The 17135-nt window shown below is 39.1% G+C and overlaps 1 protein-coding gene across 6 annotated transcripts; it reads right to left on the reverse strand.

Moving 5' to 3' along the window:
• Positions 1-123: 123 nt before the first annotated feature.
• Positions 124-16615, reverse strand: LOC146365783 (serine/threonine-protein kinase PAK 2-like). 6 transcript variants are annotated; one of them, XM_084915046.1, is made up of 15 exons: positions 16332-16615; positions 9045-9232; positions 8813-8916; positions 6804-6951; positions 6692-6708; positions 6485-6592; positions 6188-6308; positions 6019-6082; positions 5844-5892; positions 4782-4894; positions 4570-4687; positions 4379-4478; positions 4068-4264; positions 2935-3072; positions 124-2777 (listed from the first exon to the last, which is right to left on the reverse strand). In XM_084915046.1, the coding sequence occupies exons 2-15, from the start codon at positions 9214-9216 to the stop codon at positions 2691-2693; spliced, it is 1536 nt and encodes a 511-aa protein (XP_084771172.1). In that variant the 5' UTR covers positions 9217-9232; positions 16332-16615; the 3' UTR covers positions 124-2690. The 6 variants fall into 6 exon arrangements, with proteins under 6 accessions (XP_084771172.1, XP_084771166.1, XP_084771170.1 ...); XM_084915040.1 differs by having other exon boundaries at positions 8813-8919; XM_084915044.1 differs by lacking the exon at positions 16332-16615 and adding an exon at positions 13991-14101 and having other exon boundaries at positions 8813-8919.
• Positions 16616-17135: the final 520 nt, after the last annotated feature.

Genomic DNA, 17135 nt, shown 5'->3' on the forward strand with positions numbered 1-17135 from the left:
ACCTTACTTAATTTTTCTGCATACTATCCTTTTTGGTCGTTTTTTCGTAGTCAAGACAAAAAATGCTAACAGTCACTTCAAAACTTTAGTTACATCTATGATTCATATTAACCGAGACACAAATCTTTAAGGCTCACCTTTATTATAATTTCTGCCGAAATTACGCACGTTTTTACCGCATCAAGGATATGTTACAAGCAACGTTTCATTGTTGTTAGTCGTTGTCTAAACTGGAACTATGAAAAATGAGGTAGAAGCCAATCGCAGCCGTTATTCCAATCACGCTAAAACAAACACTTTTTCCCATTTTATTTCTAAAGGATGCCTAACACAGGTCTGAGCATCTCAGGGTTATCAATACATTATGTGATTTTGAGGTAATATCTTATAATACGGCCATAATTTCTAATACTATAAGAAATTATATTTTCTAAATGAATACTTATATAGCAATTATATTTACCTACACATACTAAGTTAACTACACTAGAATAAGAGGGTAACAAATCAGGTTTTTACAGGAGATTTTCAAGACGACATTGTTGGTCAGAAACAAAGAAATCATTATATTGTAAATAAATTTAACTATTTTGTAATGAATGAATGAAGAAGTAGTGCATACATAATTTGAAGTGCTCCTTAAATTTCAAAGGGAAGGAGACTCAAATTACACGCTAAGTACTGCGTAACTTTGTTGTAATCGTTGCAGAAAAACAATATTTCCCCATCTGACACCGTAAGCACACTTTAGTTTTGGGCGTGTGAGCTAAATTATGAAGTGGCTTAACCTTGTTTAACATCCAGTCATTTTACAGGAAAGGAGACATGCCTTTCCTATACACTACTTTTTAAAATTACGTTTGAACAGTTTTTGTGAGAAAAAAAAAAAAAAAGACTTCATCATCGAGCTTACATAAGCCTGCAATTATTGATGGTATTTATTTTTTCTTGCAAGCTGGTAAGGGAGAACAGTTCTCATCACATGTATTTTGGTAAAATAAAAGGATAATAGAAATCCATCATGCAACATCAACATAATGAATATTAAATAAGGATGCAAAAAGGCAAGATTAATCCACTCTATAATACGGCCCCACCATGAAAAGTACGATGGGGAATCAGTTTGTCAAATTGCACACTGCCTAAACTTAATTATTTAATAATATCTTTGTTTCTTGTAAAATTCTGACTGATTGCCCCCATATTCCAGCCTACCAAGCTATCTGGATCCAACTATAAGTATTTTTAGGTAAATAGAATTATATTGTAATTTCAAATAAAAAAACACTAAAATTCCTTTTAATTACAGGTGAATGCCACCTTTAAATCGTGGGCCGTATTATATAGTGTTACTAATTTCTGAGTTCATAACTGCACAGTTCAGGAAACCAATGATGAGTTGATAAACAAGAAAAAAATCCTGAAAAAAAAACAACCCTGAAATGCTCTTCTGTTATGTTAGTTACAAATATAAAACAATGTACATACTAAAAGCTGTTCACAATACAAGACACCACACAAATATACAAAATGTAAAAATGTAAAAATTAAAAAAAAATCCTCCAGTTTAACGCTGTCAAACAACTGCATACAGCATTTCTGTTGCACTAATACCAACAATAAGGCATCCATTAGAAAAGACAAAGAGAAACAAAGAAAAAATGACGACAAAGCTTTCTGAGAAAAAGTGTGGCTGAACTGATGAGCTAAAAAGTATTGGTCATGCAGTAAACAGTGTTCAGATCCATAATCTGCAGGAGATCCTGCAGAGATGTTTTCATGGCAAAGCTGTATGCGTAATTTTGTTTTTTGGTGCCTGCAATACCCCCAACTACCAACAGAGGGCCGAAACATGAAGTGTGGACATTATTCATCATCCAATTTAAGATAAATAAAAAAGCAGACTGCAAACAAAAATATATAACAAAGATCGGACTTTACTTGAATGGGAAGATTTCCATTCAGATACAGTACACTGGCCTTGTTTTTCACTCCATAAAGACTGCATTGTCCCATCCTCGGCCACAGTTTTAGCACACCATGATTTTTAATGTCACATTTAAAAGTTTTGGATCCAGTTAGTCACAACGCACATGTGTAACCACAGCAGAAATAACCACAGAAACCAGCTGCATGGTCACATGGTAGAATGATAAACAAGACCATGTTGTGCTCCTGTCATAACACTGAGATCTAAAGAGAAGAAAAGAATTTAAACTTGAAGCTCCTGGCATTTATTTTTCCATTTTAATTAGGATATGTCACTTTACTGACACAGTGTTCACAAATAAAAAGGATCAATGTAAAGATAGCGATTTTATTAATTAAGCGTAAGGTTCACCTCTGTTCTGTTCTGGGCTTTTTAGTAGAACAAGTCGTAAACCAAGATTCTTTATGAATATGGCCCTCGGTGTCTAAATTAACAATGATAATGCATCGGTTATGCACAGATAACCAGTTTCAACATCACATACATACAAACACAAAACAAATGGATAACATATTATGGCTATATGCAGCTTTAGAACAAGGCACAAAGGTAAGATAAATATCTGTGTGGAAACACCAGAAAAAGTGGAGCAGCATTTTATGCCCTTTTGGAAAAAAATCATTAACACTAACACACTGCAGATAGTCGTCATATGTGGACCAGCAGGAGATGCTGGCTTGGAGTCTTTGCAGGCCAGGATTTAGCGATTGCTCCTGATGGCTTCCTTGGCTGCCAGGATGAGCGGGGTGAGGCTGGATAGAGGCTTCGCCACCTTCAGGAATGGATGCTGAATGGGAAAAAAGTGGATATGTGAAATTTTATAAGTTAGGGGGTGAACTTAGATAACAGTGTACATAATTCACTGAGATGCATAAGAAAAAAAAATCTAGATTCAACATTTAAAGACATCTTGAATTTGGGTCGGATGAATAGGTCTTTTCTACCTGCAGCAGCTGTCTGCCTGATCCTCGTTTCTCCACGTCCATCTCCAGACAAAGGTTAAGGAAAGATCTGAACACAGGAGACAGCTTCTCTGGGTTCTGTAGCTCAGGGGTCCCATTGGTGGCGATTAAATACAATGCCTAAAAACCAGGATAATGGCAAAGTAAGAAATGTAGGGCAAAATATTTTTGAAGCACTAGTCTTTAAACACAAATGTAATTTCTTATAAATTGGATTGGGACAGTCAAAACATCAGATTTTACCTTCACGGTTATTGTGATAAATTTCACATTATTGAGGTTTTTTTAAAGCAATAATGCTATCAGTCCAGTTATTTCCCATCTTTGCTTACTGTGTGTAATCTTTCGTGGAAAATCAGTAAAAACTGCCATAACTGCACAGAGCTGGATTGGATAGAAGCCAGACTCCAGTCATTACAGCCCTGCTATGAGCTCTGTAAGCCTTTCATATTTGACCAAAACTGCAACAATAACATGCTTGCGCTGACACATGCTTAGTGATAAGAAGGTGTAATGCTCCCCATGTTCATCATCTTACTTTAGGAAAGATTTTCCCATAAATTACTGTGCAAACAAAGAGAATCATCAACCTCAAGGTGGTGCTATAGGAAAAGTCAGAATTCTTCATTAAGGAAATGTTTTAAAAAAATGTTCTTGTCCATTTAGTAGATGCTGTCATATTTTTAGGTTTAAGTGAAGTGAAAAAGCGAGCATCTATCCAAAAATAGAGGATCGCAAATGTCATCAGGGTTCAGCGTCTCAGCCACGAGGTTATAATGTAATGGTTTTCCATTCGGTAGTTGCTGAGGTATTTCAGCCTGGATCAACACGGTTGACGTACTGACCAGCAGAATGTGCACATTTCCATCCACAGAGCTGTGACACATGTTCTATTTCCAACATCTTAAATGTCAGCATTTTCTCCTTTTTCTGCATTATTTCATTCTGAAAAAAATAGACTTACATTTCCTTTTTTGTGATTTTCAAGATAAAATTTTAACAAAAAACTTGCAGCTTAAATCTCAGGTTCGCATATTGAACCCTTAGTGGAGGTATTAGTGTAGGTAACTGTACAAACATCACAACAGGCATTGCTGCTCCCAACACACACTCACCCTGAGAGGATTTTCATTTAGGTATGGAGGCTCTCCCTCCACCATCTCTATGGCCATAATCCCCAGAGACCAAATATCCACTTTGGGTCCATAGGCTTTCCGGGTTACTACCTCTGGAGCCATCCAGTAGGGTGTACCCACCATGGTGCTGCGCTTGCTCTGCTCTGGGGTAATCTGAGCACAGAAACCGAAGTCAGCTGCAAAGAGAGAGAAAAATAAGTTGAGATTAGAAGAAAAAGCAGTGTGTTGTTCTGTTCGCAGTATATTATCAATCAGTGGATGTGTACACATCTGCGTGCGTTCTCACTCACTGAGTTTGACTGATCCGTCCATCCCAAGGAGAACGTTGTCACTCTTGATGTCCCTGTGGATGACCTGGTTTGCATGGAGAAACTCCAGGGCCTGAAGGACCTGAACGTATGTAGATAGGAAGATTATAATCCACCAAAATTGCAATAGACAAACTGTTTTCATTAGCTCGGCTGTCTGAGAAAGATCCTACCTCTCTGCAGACAGCAGCAATCTGAGCTTCATCCATACAGGTCTCTGTCACAACATCAGTTAGCGACCCGCCGGCCAGGTATTCCATTACCACGAAAAGCTCGTCTCCAACAAGGAAACTATAAACACACACAGACGGTCGTATTTACAGAGCGGTCCACTCACAGCTGGTGTTGTGAGGTGTATTGTATGTTTTTCTGTGCAGCATGTTACCTGTCTACGAAGTTGACAATGTTGGGGTTCTTCAGCTCCTTCATGACCAGGATCTCATTGATAATTAGCTCCTTCTTTGGCTGCTTCTGCAAGTTGATTTGTTTGATGGCAACCTGCAGAAGACAAGATATTGTAAATTTGCTTCAAAACACACAAAACTTATCTGAGCAATCACAAGATGCAACTAATTTTGTTCATAATATTTCCTGAATTTGGACAGTCAAATCTAGGAGATGTAAAATTGTAAAGACAAAAGAAAAAATAAACTGCTTTGTCAGCCATAACTGCAATATGAAAAATGTATATTCTTCTGATAAGGACTAAATGCTGGGGTTTGAAGTCTTGGTACAGACCCGGTAGTGTACTTGTACTATTAAAACACAGATTAAACAAATTTCATTAGCGATGGCTCATTTTTATCAAATCTCTCAGCTAGCAATGAGTGCAACAGCCAGCACGCCCAAGACTCGGCAGCATAAACCGCTGTAGGCAAGGACAAGATTAAAAGTATGATAAGCTTTCTGGTTTCCAGCTGTAGTCTGAGATTGATTAATGACAAGATTCACAAGTTGCAAATGTTATTTGCGACTTTTTACGTCAGAAATCTCTATAAGCTAATTCAGCAGAATGCCAGAATCATGAAATTCGATATCGAAATTAAACAAACTAAGTTTAATACAATCAGTGAAGTACCATGTGTGGTTTTCGTGATAAGGCATATCAAAGTGTGTGCTGTGAAAAAAAGCTTTTTTTCCCCACTGTAATCTCCTAATATCTTCTTGGGAAAAAACCTACAGGGTGACGGAAACAAAACAGCAATATTGCAACATAGTTTAGTGCTTCTAACATATTAAAACCACTGAAACTAAAGAGAGTATGTGCTGCGATTGTGTTTCTCTCACCTCAAGTAACTTTATGAACTAAAAAAACCACCAGAATGTGTTTCATAATATATTAATAACTTGTAAATAAATAATTCAATAAATAAATCCCAATCCAACTTCATTCTGAAAACTGAGGTAAAGGTGAGGTAAAAATTTTGGTAGTGGCTCCAACACTTACCTCTTGCCCTGTGGCAACATCGATGGCTGTGTAAACTGTGCCAGACGCTCTAGAAGTGAAAATTTCAACAATTACTGTACATAATTTATTCTACTAAACTTGTCATTTTGAACCAGCAACTTGCTACACGTTCTCACATTTTTCAGTATACACAGTGGCCAGAATTAAAACTCACCCCTGACCGATCTTGTCATAGCGAGTGTATTTCTTCTTAGGATCTCCAATGCTCACAATCGTTCCTGAGAATCAGGAAAAAAATAAATAAAGTGAATAGTGCTTCACCAGAGCCAAAAATACTGTTGGGCTGTGATTCATGATTTTTAGTGTGTGGGTGCTTTGCATACTTAGTTTTTCCATGATTTCATCATCAGTCATCTTTCTTGGCATATTGTTCTGCTTGTCAGCTGCCTTAGAGGTGGCATTTCCATCTGGAGCTGGGATTGGTTCAACTGTCTTCGTGTACATCTGACACACACAAAATAAACAAATAAATAAAACAAACAAAAAAAAAACCCATGAGTCCTGAATAAATACTAAACTTCGACTGAACCTGCTAGCAATTTTGACTATTAAATTCTTACAATATATTTATTTTAATTTACTGTCTAATTTTAGTTGTGAAAACAAAACATCAAACTCACTGATTTCGTGTGTTCTGGCCGTGGTGCCACGATTGGTGGCGGCGAATCATCTTCATCGTCGTCGTCATCCTTGCCTGATGGGGAGGTTGCAGTACCCTGCTTGCCTGGCTGCAACAATAAACGCATAAATAGCACTTTAGTCTGAATTTGCTGATGCAAATAAAGGCAGTGAATAAAAGTAGGAAAAAAATGAATGGAGCTACTCACCGACTGTGATCCTTTGTCTGAAAGAGACAAAATAATTCAAAGTTTAAGAACAGAAAAGTGAGCCTGCACCAAACCGTGCTTTTATTTATCTGCTGAGAAAAAGTAAACTAACCCGCGCCAGAAAAACTGAGGTATTTCTGTTTTCCACTGGTGGAGTCGAAGAACTTGAGAACATCAAGGACGGCCTGAGGATTTTGTTTCTGTTCTGATTTACTGATGTTGGAAGTTTGAAGGAGACGGGCCCACTGCTCTGGCATGCCCTGCACAAAAAGACCCACAGATACAAATTTTTACAGTGAAGAGTAGTTCATGCAGCTGGGCATCCATTCTTTTTTAGCCAGTAGTTCCTTTCTCTCACTCTTACTTCCTTTAGCTTATGTCAATAATCTCTTTTTGAATAAAACAAGAACAAAAAAAAAAAAGTCACCCGTCTTCTGACTTCCAGTTTTCAAGGGTTAAAGAATATAATACTTATGCTGACTCCACACAGAGGAGGGCATGAAATATTGCACGCCTGACCAACAAATCTTACAGCAGCACAACAGGAAATTCCTGGGACTTTCCATGGCTCATCACAGTGGAATCACTGGATCAACTTCTCTGGAAGCTCGGCTCCAGCTCTAGTTACACAAGAGTGCACCAACCACCAAAAAACATCTAGAACATTTCTGAGTGAAGCTCCATGTGCAGGGGTCTTACAGTCACAAATGCATGCTACAAATTCTTCTTCTGTTTTTTTAATCTCAGACAGCTGCAGCGATCTCATCTTGTCCCAGCAAGCACTGCAGCTGACAATCTCACAAGTTATCTTATTTACAGCAAGTATTTCCTAAGTGGAGATTTACATGGTAAACAAAGCTAGTCCAAATAAACCAGATCTTACAGAGATTAACAGTGATAACTTTTGCATACCACACTGAACTAACTGACAAATCTGAAGTTAGATTGCTGACATACCTAACCTATAATGGACTGCAAGTAAAAGATGTAATGCGATAATTGCATCTTTTACACAGCGACAGTAACTTTTAACTGCTTGCCAATTATAGTATAAATCAGAAATCACTCCAATTATTAGATACTGAACCTGTAATTAATATGCTATAATATGATTAATAACTAAAATGTTTACATTAACAAAATGAATCAGGTAATTTAGTTTCTGCTCATACTACTGACTCTGAATCCACATAAGCACATATTAATAAACCAACTATGTTTAGAAATTATTTACTATTAAAATTTGCCTGTTCAACCTGCTCACGTGAAAATGCCTCTCGATGGAAAATCATAAACTGATAAACAATTAGACCAAATAAATATATGACGTGGCACTGAGGAATGTAAAAAGATGACAGCATGCAGAGACCTCAGCTGTCTAATTAAGGGCTTTTTGCAGTGCTGGTGAAACTGGTCAACAAATGAAACACCATGTCTAAGATACTGTGGCTCCCTCAGAAATTCTACATTGGCTTTCACACTACACTGGATTTTATGCTTCTGCGTTAATCAAGCTATGCTATAGCGAAGGAAATCCTTTTGAAACCATATGCTGTAACCTGCACCATAACCTGGTGTGCATTTCCCATGAAATGTAACTACACGCCACAGTCCATAACAACTGTGAGTGGCCTTTTGAGTTCAAATCTAGGTTCTGTGGGTTCTTTTCAGGTACTCGGGCATCCTTCCACAGTCCAAAAACATGTTTAGGTTAGGTTAATTGGTGACTCTAAATTGGGAATTAGTATATTAGTGACCATAATGAATATAAGTGTGCATGGTTGTCTGTCTTGCTTTGTTAGCCCTGTGACTGACTGCTAAGTGCCAACGATGGACGGATGGATGAAAAAAATTAACAACACAAACGTGTTTATTTTATTTTCATCTCATCATTTAATATTTTATCAATGAATAAGAAAAGTCATATTTTAATCAAGCCTGATGTTTACTCAAACATAAAAGAAGCATTCCCAGACTCTTCCTTAAAGATATGATTACAGTTCATTAATTTAACACTCGATGTACTCTGCAGATACCTTAAGCCAAGGTATCAGTGAGATCAGTGCATGAATTAAAATCTCATTTTGCAAGTGAACACTGGTCATTGTTTAAGGTACTTACCGTGAATTCTCCAGTAACAGCATCAAAACCCACATGGATGGTGTGTTCAAAGTCTGATGGGGAGGAGATTTCAGGTCTGTCCTTATCCCGGTCCTTTTTCTTGCCTGCTGCAGACAAAGGTCAGAGGTCAAAGTGACATTCTTCCATGGCCACTCGTGTGGTCTTTTATTGTGGTACTGTGCAGTATATTAAATGTCTGGGTTTACTTATGTGCGTGTGCTCCACGTCTCACCTTTCTCTCCAAAGATGGAGATGATCTTGTTTCTAGGCTTCTTCTCCTCTGGTGCAGACGGAAGTGGCCGAGAGTTGTGATTGGTCGATTGGGCGTCTTTGACTCCTCCTTGGCTGCTCATCCTGACAGGGGGGGCGGGGGGCTTATCCTCACACACTCCGCTGTCACACATCTACACTCACCTCGACCTGCAGAATCAGGGTACACAAATTTAACCGACATACAGAAAAATCCACAAATTTCACAAACATCCAAAAAGTGCAGTGCACACTAAAACTGCGGTCCTCTTCTTCCTGTTTTTTCACATGTCGCAATACTTCTATTGCACGTTAGGCCAAGCTGTTAGAGAGAAATGGTTGCTGCTTCGAATAAAGCTTAGCATACGCCACACACAGAAAAAGAAGTAGCCAAACAATACATTTAGAAAAAAAAACTCACACAGACATAACTAATCCATCCATGCTACAATGTGAGAATCGGCTCTGACTGTTGGAGCGAAGGGAACCAGCCAAATGTGAACAGGAAGCAACGCTGAAGGGCAAAGTGACGTGCTGAGTCGGTTACAAATGAATGAGGAAGGAAAGCAGACAGAAAGAGAATAAGAGTGCGCAAATGAGTGTGACGCCAAATGGTATGACAAGTGTATTACAGGGGAAAAGACCAGCCCTAAAAAAGGGCCTGATCAGGGTAGTAGGGCCTAAAAACAGTGTTCAGACTGAAGTTTAGAAGTTTGTTATTCCTTTCCTTATTTAGTTATATACTAGTCAAAAAAAATTAAATACATTTTATGTCATGAAATGTGTTTTCAACCTTTGTTTTGGGATGTCATTATAATCTCATAGAGAACCCAAACTATGTGTTTGGGTTCTGTTAGTTTGTTGTTTCAGTCAATTGGGTTTTTACTTTTTACCAAACACAAATGAACTCACTTGTGCAATTCAGAACTGGGTCAGTTTAGCACTTTATGTTGTCTTCAGTGCCACTGTGACTGACTCACATTAAAATCTGGTATTGGCATGTTGGATGCAAGCATGCCGACAACATGATCAGACCGTTGCTGGTGGAATTCTGACTGGACAAAGCTACAGGGACGAGGTCTGGGACAGCTGCAGGTTGCATTCATCCAGTAATGGAGAGAAATTTGAGGAGTCCCTGCACAGATAAAAGACAGTTTGGATCACATTCAGAAGAGGCTATACCATATATTTTCCATCATCAATATTTGAATAATATAGTGTCTATATATAAAATCCATTTAAAACACAAACATGTTTCTTTTACATGTTGGATGGTCAAATTAACAACTGCCAAAGTCTCAAATGTTCAAGTACCTCCAGTGAGGCAAAAACTCAAGATTCAGACTGTTCTAAGCACACCGTTTCAGACAGTTTCTGTACTCTTAGATCTGCATGATGTCAATGAGAGCACATGTCCTTATATGGTCATCTCAGACACACAGGTTGTCAGCACAGAAACCTTCTATTTGCAAGAAGCAGCCAATCAGAATAACGTTTATTGCTTCAGACAGAAGATGACCAAGGCTGTATATAATATAGATTAGCATTATTTTTAACTGTGAGTCATGCACTCAGAAAGTTATGTTGTTGAAGAATTCAAGAATATTAGTATTATAGAAAATGAGAGTAAGCAGAGGTACTTGTTAGGGCTGTGCGAAATGACGAAATATATCAGATGACGATATGGAAACATCTGTCGCTTCAAATGATACATTATCGTTTGTTTTGTTGTGTTGCAAAATACACTGTTTATGGCAATATTTTTTCATCGGGGCACAGAGAATACCAGCATAGCCATTGAAGAGGAGGCAGAACCAAGTAGCTCCAAACAGAAGGAACAGTGAAAACAAATCGAGGACCTTATTCCTAAACGAGGGGCCACCTCTGTAGCATTGACATGGTTTGGTTATGAAAAGTCTGACACAAACCAGAAAACTGTACTATGCAAATTATGCCGCAAACCAGTCCCCACCAGACTCAAACATGACAAACCTCTTCTACCAGGGACGCAAGAATTACGTGAAAGACTATGGAGAGAGTTTACAGATGAGAAACAAAAAAGAGCCATCAGGTGCTCAAAATAAACCTTAGACTCAAATGTTAGAACAGGCTTTTTTCCTGCAGCAGTTTCATGCATTGGTCAAAACACTCGAGTCCAGGTACACGGCGCCCAGCTGAAAACACTTCGCACAAGTTGAGTTGCCCGAGATGCACAGAATTTGGTCATATCGCACAGCCCTAGTACTTGTTTATACATCCATGTTTCAGTTTTCAGGGAACCTCAGAAAAAAATAAAGTTTTCTTACACCACCACATCTGAAATGCACTGTTATTAGATACTTTTAAGATCAATATTTTGCATAAAAGACCATCTCTTTAGAAATAGTGTGCAATAACAAACAAACAAGGGCTAGAAATTGATGTAAGAAACTTTGTTTTGCTTCTTTATTGGCATGTACGGCATGATCATTAATCATTAAGCATCTCTTAATCTGTTGCATGAATAAAGTCCCAAACTATATAAAGCAACAACCAGTGTCCGTATTTAACATGTGGCAAGTGCTAATTGCAGCTGTATTTTCTGTCCACCCCCCAAGTACATCTGACACATTGGTGCATTCATGCGTGTACCTAAATAGTCTTTTCACTCACCCACACATGCACAGACACATGTATATCACGAGGAGGCACTCCTAACCATCTAACCATAACCATAAAGAAGTGGCAAAAAACTAGCCAATCCAAGGCACAGTAGTGGCCGGTGAGAAAAATGTTTGCTTGGAGAATCACAAAAGGTCATTTCAAACGCTGGCTACAAGAGTAAAAAGTTTCTTAGTCATCTCTGAATTGTATTAACAACATAAAATTTTCTTATATATTAAGATATTTATCGTAGGGCCAATCTTCTACGGTACGTATGCTCAAAATAGTCAATTATTTTGGTCCCAATTTAAATACTACCACTTCTTACTTCCCCATAGGTACACATACTTGGGTTTATCCTAATATGGTGAAAACTGAGATTGCAGACAGACACGCGCAAACACAGAAACCCTGAACCTCAAAAGCACCTTTTAGGCTCTTGCAAAGCAAGAAGTTCGATCGGCTCTGAGCTGCTGCTTGCATTCTTGATGACATCACAGACAGGAAATAGGAAGCAAACAGAGGTTTCCTCACTTCCTGCGTCTGACCGCAGATGACACAGCTCGTACTGAAACAATATAACAAACGTGGCTCAGCTAGGTATACCTATGACCTCTTCTTTACACAGAAACCCTCCCCCTTGCCGTAGAAGCTCTGGAGACTCGAGTCGGTTGTAAAATAAAATCAAAACACAGAAATTAAATCACTGGATTTCAACACTGATCCATTTCCATGATACATTAATCAGAGCCTTTGTGGGTATCAAAAAAAATCCACACAAGCAAATTAGTTCTATGTAACAGCCAAGCCCTCAGGCCCCAACATGGATAAAGGCTAACATTTAACTGTCAAGGCTAAATACTTCCCTTTCTGCATAATGTCTGAATCATTGTACTGTAGGTGAGAGGCTTTCTCCTCTTCAGACTGACTCACTGGATGGCTGTGTGTTAACTCTAGTTGGTTTTCACACTTTAGGTCAAGCTTTCTATTGTGGCAAGAGTAACATCAGCAACAAAGTCCACCAAGTCCACCCACTCAAAATGAGGCACCCCCCTTATGCTCTTTAAGCCCTGAAATCTCTTTTAGCTGTGAGCACTAACCTGTTTTGTGCTTCTTCTGCCCCTCAGAGAAGACCAGGTAAACAATAAAAACTGCTGTACTCCTAGTGGATCTGTGCACCTCTTTCTCTGGTGCTCATTTATCTACTTAGCTCTCGCCTTTTTCCTTATACCCCTCTCTCTATCTTCTCACCCTCACAGGGCAGGTCTTAGCAGGCTGCCTCATTCCTCAGTTATCCTGAAGTGGACAAGTGTATTCTTGCCCAAGAAAAAACTAGACCCCATCCAGCGTTAGCATCCAATTCCACAGAAAATGTGTGTGAGAGTGTGTGTGTGTGTGTGTGTTGGGATGAATTTTGGGAGCAGGCTGTTCAGGCTGAGACACGTTGTCTCTCTGTAGGAATTCCATAGCCTGCAGGGCTGCAGCAGGAGCTGGGTGTGTTCCCCTGTTCATCACAAACACACAAGCCTTGTGCATACTTCACACACACACATTCCCTGCCCTAAAACACACCCTCCTTCTGCCAATAGATGCTTCAATAGAGCATTTGATTGTGTTTCACGTAGCTTTGGGGTAAAACATAATAGGGTGGAGGTAAAATATCAATATGTCAGTATCATACTGCTTCCTCTTGCGGTACAATAATAAAACACAATGGTTAGGAAGGACAGCCACTATAAACCCAACAATCTGACGTACTAGAGTTACTGCTCATTCGTGGTGGAACTTCTGAAATGAAAAAGAAAGTGAAAAAGTGAAAAGAAGTTCTAGTACAAAAAACTCACAAGGGGAAAGATATCAGCGGAAAACAAATCAGCGTACTAATAATCTGACATCTTTTCTTCCTGCCTAGCAGCTCCATTTTCAGCATTCCTTTATCCAGTATATCGCCTACCTGTGCACATGTATAAACCCTCTCACCCTTCCCTCTTTAACTTAATCTTCAAACCATTAAACCTGAGCTATACCTCTTATGTACTCATTTCTAATCCTGTCCATACCGGTCCCTCCCAGGAAAATTAGCATCTTTCGGTTAATCTCACCATCTCTAAGCAATCGTATTGATCGCATCGTAGCAGGCCGCGCTACCATCTTGTAAATCAACCCTTTCACTCTTGCTTCTTTCCTTCTGTCATAAATCACTCTCAATTCTTGTCTCAACCTGCGCTTTCTTCTTCACTGTCCATTGCTTTGCATGGTTAAACCCAGGCATTTAAACTCACCCACCTTCACTACCTCTTCTGCTTGACCTCAACTGTCAACGTGTCCATCACCATCGCAAACAAGAAAGGGCTCAGTGCAGATCCCACCTCGACCTTAAACCCATCTGTCACTCCTCACCACTGTCTCGCTGTTCTCCTACATGTCCTGCACCACCCTCGCAAACTTCTCTGCCACTTCCTGATATAGTAATACAGTTCCTCTCTTGGCACCTTACCATATGCTTTCTCTAGCTCTATAAAGTGCAACCCCTGACCTTTTCTATACATTTCTATCAACACTTTCAAAGTAAACACTGAAGTTACAATCACAGAATAGCTGTATTACAATACCAACACTATTGTGGGCAACATGCAGTGACATTGTGGTGAGTCTCACTCCTAGCATAAACTGTGTTTGCATTTAGCTTTAAGCCTTTCAGCATAGCTTCAGGTAGCTGCTATTAGCATTTGCATTCTGCAGACTACTGAAACACACGGTGCACTTGTGTGTTTTTTACATGGCGGCATTGAGTGCTGTAGAAATAATAATTTTAGACAACAGCCCAGGATCTAATGGTATTGAGCTTGCAATGATGTGAAACTGAAACAAAGAGAAAACTTTCACATTTAAGAAGCTAGACCCAATTGTTTTGCTTTTATGCTTTAAAAAAATACAAAATTATTAAAACTAGTCAGGTTTTCTTTCACCCAATCACCTAAGTTTTTAATTGAGCAGTTATTTCAGCTCTTCTGAAATATGCTGCCTTTAAAATCTTCTGTCCCCGCCAAGCCAGCAACATGCCTGTGCCTATACCATTTCTATTCCTCATTCCCCACTCTCTCACTACATCAGGGTACTTTCTATTCTCTGTGGTTGGCTGTGATCAAGGGAAGCCCACTTCCTCATCCTGGAACTCCCTGAGCCACAAAGGGTCACAGGATCACTCCAGCCAACCAGAGAGCGGAGAACGCGGCCGGCAAGATGTTTACAGGAAGTGGACAACAAGTCTTTTGTATTCAGCTTCTATAAAAGGAAATTCTGTGGAGTACTTCCTGGAAGGAGTGATAATGAGTGATGGAAGGAGTGATGAAGCCATGCACACACACAGATTTCTTCCACCTTCCTTTCATTCAGTGACATAAATATGCAGAAACATACAGTTAGATGAGAAAGCACACATTTATGTGCACCACACAGACAGAGACACAGACAAAGACACACACACACACTGTATTTACGTTCTTCCTCTTCCCATTTACGTTCCTTCCCTGACCGTAAATCTGACAGCAAATGAAGCGTATACACTCTGCCCAGCTGCACACCCACAATGAACACCTTATCCTGTTTTTCCAAACAGCTACCTCACCCCCGTGTCAACAGTTTAATGGCTCAAAATAATCAACCTGCAAGCAATTTGAGGGCTTTAGGCTTTGTATCAGGTACAGAACTAAACTCACAAATCAAAGTCGCAATGTTTTAGCTTCCTGCTCGACTACAAAAGTCACAGTGTGGATGGAGAAATGACAGGGACAGATTTACAGATGTATAGCACTTTTTGGCAAGCCAGAGTCACGTGACGCCCACATTGCTCCGATTTTCCAGGATGAAAGTTGTTTTGGCAAACACCTTTTAGAAAAAGTTATGTTTAGCTCTTGTTTTAAAAAAAAATGTCTAGAACTGACTATTTATAATTATCTGATTAATTTTTACACAGTCAGAATTGATCACGTGCTGGTTTACAGTGCAATGTCTACAAGTTTGTTAGAAAACTACTAAATTCGTGATTGTTCTTTATCAATTTTAATTAGAAACAACAACAAAAATGCGTTTAAATGTCACAAAAATGCACTGATTAGGTTTAAATTTGACTTAAGTGTGTGATTTCTCTGCAAGTACAGGCTGTATTCATTTAAAGTCCATCTTACTTAAGTTAAAAATGTGGTCCTACAGATGTAAACCACATTCAAGACTGCAACTTCAACACCTCACTCTCGGTACCGTCATTACTAAAGCAGGTTTTGCTTATTTATAGACTCATATTTGTAGAATAGATTCCAGCGGTTTGTGTGAACACAGTCCCTGTAGACTGACATCACTTGGGTTAATTATTATATTGCTTTGACAATATGACAATGTGGCGAAGCCAGCCACAAACCCAATTCACACTGGTATTTTGCCTCCTGTACTTTATTATAGTTTTTTTCAATCTCATCTAGTGATCAGTATGATCTAGTGCCTTCTCAGTAATTATGGAAGGCGATGCTATCCGGTTTGGGTGCTTCCTGTGCCATAAAAAGATCTAACCGAAGCAAAATGTTTAAGACAAGTGTTGCACTGACTAGTGAATGAAGAAGTCTTAACTTACCGGTTGCTCACAACCGCAAAACTCAACCGCACTCCGGCCAAAACTACCGAAACTCCGCCCCGTGTCTGTTTGTTTTCAGTCCGTTTAAAGCCCAGATTTGACGCTGAGATTTCACGACAGTCCTCGCGGGTGCGAAAAACGAAGCCGTCTTTTATCACGCTACAGTTTGCCTTCTTTTCTCTCCCCGAGTGTTTTCAACTTGACTCCGTGCTCGGGCCGGGGAGGAACCTGACGGAGAGGAAGCGAAACAAACCGAGCAATCGGAACCACGCGGCTTCCGTAGTGTTTTTAGGGCAAAACTCAAAGGCGCGTAAACGCAGCTCCTGCGCAACATCCGTGGCAACAACACCGGAAACAACAGATCTTTAATTTTCAGAATAATACCAAAAAGGGCTGTTCTGATGATATAAACGTATTATCTTCCTTTTTAAAAAGCATTGATTAACTAATTCATAATTATAAAAACTGGCACAATTATCAAAAACAAGAATTAGAATTTCTTTTGTGGTTTTTGAAAAAAATGAACCCAAAATATACTGCCATTTGTTGTATTTTCTATGGTTAATAAAATATACTGGACTAAAATTATGATGAGATATTGAGCTGTCACATTAACAGTAAACAGATGTGTAAAGTAAAGTACTGTCTAGATCAAAGATTCAGGTTTTGATCTATCCCCCATTTCTTCATATTGCAAGAAAAAGGTGAAATGGGTTCTTTTAATTTCTTTAAAAATGCCATCAGGAATCGTTCTCCATGTTTCTTGAAGGACATTCAGGGCTCCTCTTTGGATAGTGGTAGATG

This window comes from Perissodus microlepis, chromosome 19, assembly GCF_051167445.1.
Source record: "Perissodus microlepis isolate ML-2025 ecotype Zambia chromosome 19, ASM5116744v1, whole genome shotgun sequence".
Taxonomy (NCBI): Eukaryota; Metazoa; Chordata; class Actinopteri; order Cichliformes; family Cichlidae; genus Perissodus; species Perissodus microlepis.

Excerpts from the sequence above, each read along its gene's own strand:
- LOC146365783 (XM_084915040.1), bottom strand. The coding sequence starts at position 9,216 with ATGTGTGACAGCGGAGTGTGTGAGGATAAGCCCCCCGCCCCCCCTGTC. Across the intron at positions 5,893-6,018 it reads TATGACAAGATCGGTCAGGG|AGCGTCTGGCACAGTTTACA; the intron begins GTGAGTTTTAAT and ends TTTCACTTCTAG. Across the intron at positions 4,479-4,569 it reads TTGCTGCTGTCTGCAGAGAG|GTCCTTCAGGCCCTGGAGTT; the intron begins GTAGGATCTTTC and ends ACATACGTTCAG.